This window comes from Tupaia chinensis, unplaced genomic scaffold (assembly GCF_000334495.1).
Source record: "Tupaia chinensis unplaced genomic scaffold, TupChi_1.0 Scaffold146740_1, whole genome shotgun sequence".
Lineage (NCBI taxonomy): Eukaryota > Metazoa > Chordata > Mammalia > Scandentia > Tupaiidae > Tupaia > Tupaia belangeri.
The window spans coordinates 192,017-198,885 of NW_006206595.1; the positions used below are offsets into that span (position 1 = coordinate 192,017).

Genomic DNA, 6,869 nt, shown 5'->3' on the forward strand with positions numbered 1-6,869 from the left:
AATGTAGTGTGGCTGTTGTAGGAGTAGCAGAACTGTTGGTAGGAATTCTTTCCCCTGGGCTCCCAGGAAGCTGGTACCAGCCTTGTTTTTCACCCTGATCGCCCCATCCAGGGTATTGAGCGTGATCGGAGAGCCCAGGCCCCTAGTAACCTGGAGGAATTTGAAGTCAACGACCTGAACTATGAAGATAAACTTCAGGAAGATCGTTTCCTGTACAGTAACATTGCCTTCAACTTGGCTGCGGATGCTGGTGAGGGCCGTCAGCCCAGTGGTTTCCTAAGTGCAGAATGGTGTGGGACCCCCAGTGTGGGAGAGGCTGGGGGGGGGGCGGGGGGGGGGGGGGGGGGGGGGGGTGGGAGGCAGGTGGTGGTGGGGAGGGGGGTTGGCATAAAGGGCAGAGGATGTTATAGAGAAGCTGAGTGCCCTCCAGATGACCCATGTGAAGAGAATTGTCCTTTGGTTCTGACTACTTAGCTCAGTCCAAATGCCTGGACCAAGCCCTGGCCCTGTGGAAGGAGGTGCTTACAAAGGAGCAGGCCCCAGCCATGCGGTGTCTCCAGCAGACAGCAGCCTCTCTGCAGATCCTTGCAGCCCTCTACGAGCTGGTGGCAAAGGTAGGGGGGAGCAGGGCATTGACGGAGACCCATCTGAACAATGGCTAAAAGCAACTGAACTCCTTTGCCTTCTTTGGCTTATGAACCTGCTGGGAAGCCTGTTACTCAGTGATTAAGAGCACGGGCTCTATGACTAGGCCCCCTGAGTTTAAATCCAAGCTCCACCATTGGTTAGTATATGGCCTCGGCAGGTTGCTTAACCTTCAGAGCCCGCGTTTCCTTATCTCTACGATAGGCCTAATAGTAATGACGGTGCCTCATGGCACTGTAATCATTCAGTGTGATAACACGTGGAGGGTGTGCTCAAGTGACAGTCTTAATTTTTTTTTAAAGAGATTTTTGTCATAGGGTGCATATGCTCACCAGAGAGCTAGACAAAGCGAGAAATCACCCTCGCAGGGGGGTGGCCACGCTGCAATCCCTTTTCCTCCAGTATCCTCTCAGGATTTGGGGCATACACGCACATGTGCCTGGCATGAGTTTTAAGCCACTGGGTCTGGGACTCGAACCATAGTTGACTATGTGGGAGTCCAGCAGTGTAACTATTACTCCATCTGTTGGTCTCAGTCTTTTTTTTTAAAAAAAAAAAAAAAAAGGATTATTTTATTTTAACTTTATTTATTCATTTTTTAAATTGACTGGAGAGAGAAAGAAAGTAAGAAAGCAAGCCACCAGGTCCAGGACTTGAACCATAGTAGGAGTATGGACTCCATGTAGGAGTCCAGTGCCCTTAACCACTATGCCACCTGCCAGCCCTAATCCCAGTTTTGTTTTGTTTTGTTTTGTTTTTTTGAGAGGTTTTTGCTATAAGGCACATGCACACACCAGAAAGACAGAGAGATAGAAAGTGAGAGAAGTCACTCCCCAGGGGGAACAGCCCTGCTGCAATCCCCTCTCCTCCACTCTCCTCTTGGGATCTTGGGCACACATGCACACGCGCCCGGCGTGAGTTTAAACCACTGGGTCTGGGACTCGAACCACAATAAACTTAATGGATCCAGCAACGTAGCCGTTACGCCAACTGCTGGTCCCCCTAGTCCCAGTCTTAATATTATTAGATAATTTGAGATCTATATTCTCAGAAAAATACATAGATGCCCATAGACACGTTTTCACATGAAATTCCAGGATATTTCATAGGCTTCCTGAAGCTCTTTCCTAGACTCCACATTAGGAGACAACAAAAAAAAGTTGCACATGAAAGGCTTCGTTACTGTGAACCATTAGGCCATATTTCTAGCTTAAAGAGCCTGTGGCTCTACCACACACCTGCCATGTTAAGTTGGACAGGCAGTTTAACCTATACAAGTCTTAGTTTCCTAGGCTCTAATATTGGGATCAGGTTGCTTATGAAGATTAAGTGAGCTGAGGCACATAAACCTTGGCACAGGGCTAGGCCCGTAGTATGTACTCATTCAATTCAGGCTGTTGATGATGATGGGTGTCTAGGCTTTGAAACAAAAGGGAGTAAGGCAGTTTAGAGGCTAGAACAGGGGTGGGTCAACTTGCTGCTTCTGCCTGGCCAGCCCCTGCAGGCTCTGGAGGTCCTGCTGCTTCTACGGATTGTCTCCGAGAGACTGAACGACCGCGCAAAGGCAGCTGGCACCTCTTGCCACATCACCCGGCTCCTGCACTCCCTCGGCTGTCCCAGCTATGCCCAGGTGAGTGCCCAGCCAGCCTAGCTGGGAAATGCAGGGAGAACATGACTTTAGAGGCCCACCTATTCTCTGAAAGGCACCACCATAATTGGCTGGAATATTGTAAACTGCAGAGTGATTGGACATGGCTATAGGAAGAGGCTTTATCTCCTGCTCACTGCAAAAACTAGTTGTTCATTACATCCCTCAGATTCTGCTTCAGGGATGTACTGCCAATCTTCAATTCCCAAATGTTTCTGTTGCCCTAATTGGTGCTTCATTGCTCACATGGGACTGTCACGATGTCTCTTAGAAGGTCCTCTTGCCCCAATTTCTCTTTTCTCTTTTTTCTTTTTTTTATAATTGCCAAAGAACACATATACTCATCAGAAGAGAGCTAGAGAGGGCATAGTCACAATACGATCCCTTCACCATTTCTCCATCCCCTCAGGGTTCGGAGCACACACATGTGCTCCCAGCGTGGTTTTCTAGGCCCTGGGCTGGGACTCAAACTGTAGTGGGCCATGTGGGATCTGCCTTCCATAAGCACCAGAGCACGGTCCAGCCCTGGTTTCTGCCTTCTCTACTTTGTCTTCTAGCTACCACTGGAAGGCTGATCTTATTCTTTCTCGCTTACAAGATTTCAGCAGCTTCTCCATTATTGGAAAGATACCGTCCAGGGGACCAGCAGGTGGCGTGGTGGTTAAGTCACTGGACACTCCCACATGGCTGACCACAGTTCGAGTCCTAGACCTGGTGGCTTGCTGTCTCACTTTCTCTCTCTCTCTCTCTCTCTCTCTCTGTCTCTCTGGTCAAATTAATATAAATGAATGAATAAATAAAATTAAATAATTATTTTAAAAAAAAAAAAGGTACTGTCCAGACTCTATATTGCACATCTTTTACGTTCTGGTTAACACTTTTTCTGTCACTTTGTACTATTAATGAGCCTTATGCCAATCTATGCCATTATATTTTCTACATGTGCCTTGATCTTTGGTTGCGTTAGTTCCCCCAACCCAAATGCCCCTCCTCTCCCTACCACTCCCCCTTTTTTAAAAATTTGCCAAAGGGCACGTGCACTTGTCAAAGAGACAGAAAAGCACCCCCTACTGAGATGTGGTCATGCCATAATCCCTTTTTTTTGGAGAGGTTTTGCTATAGGGTGTATGCGCTTGCCAGAAAGACAGAGAGAGACAGAGAGACAGAAAGCGAGAAGTCACCCCCCCCAAGGGGGATGGCCACACTGCCATCCCTTTTCCTCCATTCTCACAGGATTTTGGGCATACGCACATGCCCAGCATCAGTTTCAAAGCCACCGGGTCCAGGACTCAAACCATGGCTGACCAATAGAGAGTCCAGCACCTTAACCATTATGCCACCTGCTGCATGCCAAAACCCCTCCCCCCCCTCTCTATCCTGTCAAGATTTTAGGCACATACACATATGCCCAGCATGTTTTTCAAGCCACCAGGATGAGGATTTGAACCACGTGGTTGGCTGTGTGGGATCCAGCTCTCTTACCCATGAGACCATGGAGCCAGCCTTCCCACCCCTGTTTTTCAATTCCCAAACCTCTACTTTCTCTTTAAGGCCAACTCAATTGTCCCTTCCTTCAAAAAGCATTTTTTTAAATTTAAATTTATTTACATTCATTCACTGTACATCATTACAGCATACAAAATGAGATTTTCCATCCAGAGTACACTGTATATTGTCTCAATCAAGCACATCAACAAACATGTTATTGTCAGCAAATAATTTTCCATTTCTTGTTTCCTGTATGTTTTGCTTCCCCCCCATCCTTGATTCCCTATCTCTTACCCTCTGTCATCTCCCACTCTGCAAAAAACATTTTATTATATCCTCTTCTTCGAGGGGAGAATTAGCCACTTTCTCCAGGTCCCCATACACTGGATAGCCCTCATGGCATTGTATCATGATCACATGGGGGCTGAGGCCTGTGTCTCCCCTACCTCGGTGCTATCTGACGGAAGGTCCTGCTTTTTTTTTTTTTGGAGAGGTTTTTGACACAGGGTGTGTAGGCTCACCAGAGAGAAAAAGAGAAAGTGAGGAACCACCCCCCTTGGGAGATGACCACATCATAAAACCTCCCAAATTTTCTTTTCAGGATTTGGGGCATGCATGTGCACATGGCCAGTGTGATGTTTTTTTAAGCCACTGGGTCTGGGACTCAAAACATGGTTGACCATGTGGAAATCCAGCACTCTTTTTTTTATTATTAAAAAGAATTTTTTATTTTATTTATTATTATTTTAATTTGCTATAGGGCATGCACACCACCAGAGAGAAACAGAGTGAGAGAGGGAAATGAGAAAGCAAGCTGCTAGGTCCAGGACTTGAATTGTGGCGGGCCATGTGGAAGCCCAGCACCTCAACCACCATGCCACCTACTGGCCCCTGCTCACTCTAGTCAGCTCTGTCTTTCTAGCATATAGCAAATATGTTAAATAAACATTTTAGTGAATAACTTTTACGTAGAGTATAACATTTGACTTGTTCAGGATTTTGCTTTCCTCTGCTTTAATTTGAAGAGGCTCTATGTCTTTTCTCATTGGCATGCTCGGCCATACACTCTGCTTGCTTCCTCAGTTACATCTGGAAGAGGCAAAATTGAGCCTAAAATGTCTGGATCAGACCACTGACACGCACCTGCTCCTTTCTCTGACCTGCGATCTACTTCAAAGTCAACTCTACTGGACTCAGCAGAAGGTATTTTTTTTTTAATTCCAAAAGACCTGGAGTATGAGAAATTTTAGGATGTCTTAGGTATTTGTCTGACTTCTGAAATGTCCCTGGAGCCAGGAAGAATGCTCCCAACCCTGGCCCTGTTGGCGACTTGCTCACTAGTCCCCCTCTGGCAGAGAGACTTTTCTTTTCTTAATAAAAAATAATTAATTTGCTATAGGGTACATGCACTCACTGGAGAGAGTGAAAGGGAGAAATCACCTACAGCATGGATGATCATACCACAATCTCTTCTCTACTGTCCTCTTGGGATTTTGGGCTACACACATCTGGCATGTTTTTCGGGTCTGGTGTTTGAACCATGGAGCTGGCCATGTAGGATACAGCACCTTAACTACCACACCATCTGCTGGCCCTATTCTATTCATTTTTTTCCAGTTTCCTCAGGGCCAAGGGGAAGTCTGTCCTGTGACGAGAAGCTAGGATGCCTGTGATCCTGGGAAGGCACTGGATCCTTCAACTAGAAACCCAGTGGGATCCAAAGACCTGGGTTTTCTCCCAAACTGGCTGTGTGATTTGGCCAAGTCTTACTCTCTTTCTAGGGTTTTCTCTCTCACTTTTATCTTTTTTTAAAAAAAAAAAATAGAGGTTTTTGCCTTGGGGCATGCAAGCTTGCTAGAGAGAGAGAGACAAGAGATAGTGATAGGGAAGTGAGAAATTATCCCTCCACACACCAAGGGGATGGCCATGCTACAATCTCTTCTCCTCCTGGGATCTTGGGCACACACACGCACATGCCCAAGAAAAATACTTTCTTAAGTATTTTTTAAAAATACCTAAGAATCATCTCTCTTTTTTTTTTTCTTTCTTAGAATTATTTTATTTGATTTTATTCATTGTCATTTTATTTTATTGAAGTTGACCAGAGAGAGACAGAGGGAAGGAAAGTGCAAAAGCAAGGTGCCAGATCTAGGACTTGAACTCTGGTCAGCCATGTGGGAGTCCAGTCACCTTAACCACTACTCCACCTGCCAGCCCCATGCACCCAGTGTGATTTTAAAGCCACTGGGTCCAAGACTCTAACTGGTCGGCCATGTGGGAATCCAGCGACTAACTGCTACACCGTGGGCTAGTACCAAGCTTTTATCATTTTTAAAAGCAGGGGACCAAGGGCCAGCAGGTGGCTTGTTGGTTAAGGTGCTGGATCCCCACATGGCCGACCATATTTTGAGCCCCAGACTTGGTGACTTGAGAATCATGCCAACGTGTCTGCATGCACACCCAGAATCCCAAGAGGAAAATGGAGGCACCTCCTCTGCCCCCTGGCAGGTCATTTCTCACTTTCCCTCTCTCAGTCTCTCCAGTGAGTGTATGCACCCTATGGCAAAAACCTTTAAAAAAAAAAAAAAAGTCAGGGAATCAGGCCAGATGGTGTCAAGAGGCATCTCAGGCTCTGAAACCCTCACCTGACTTTACCAACTGCTGTCCTTTGGCCCTTGCTCTCTCCCAGGTAACTGAGGGTATCTCCCTGCTGCTCACTGTCCTTCGGGATCCTGCCCTCCAGAAGTCGTCCAAGGCTTGGTACCTGTTGCGTGTCCAGGCCCTGCAGCTGGTGGCAGTCTACCTTAGCCTGTCCTCAGACAGCCTCTCAGACTGCCTGTGGGAGCAGCTCTGTGCCCAAGGTGAAAGAATGGGGATGGCCCTCCTCGGGGGATGCGTGTGGTTTGTTTGCTGTCAGCTCTTCTCAACCCTGTCCTCTCTGCCGTCAGCTGTGTGGACTAACCTCCTTTGCTGCACACAGTAGGCCCTGGATAGTGAAAAGGTTTCAGGTGGTCTGCTGACCTAATTGGTTTATTAGTGACTTCTTTCTAGACTGCAAGAATCTTGAGGCCCCATGGGATCTCGGAGG

The 6,869-nt window shown here is 47.0% G+C and overlaps 1 protein-coding gene across 1 annotated transcript in view; it reads left to right on the forward strand.

Annotated features, from left to right (window-relative positions):
• ESPL1 (extra spindle pole bodies like 1, separase) overlaps nt 1-6,869 on the forward strand; it is a 31,839-nt gene that overhangs the window by 11,181 nt on the left and 13,789 nt on the right. The window contains exons 12-14 of the mRNA XM_027768520.1: nt 2,141-2,275; nt 4,865-4,984; nt 6,471-6,642. Of these exons, the coding sequence (XP_027624321.1) occupies nt 2,141-2,275; nt 4,865-4,984; nt 6,471-6,642 (427 nt within the window). The remainder of the gene's footprint in view (nt 1-2,140; nt 2,276-4,864; nt 4,985-6,470; nt 6,643-6,869) is intronic.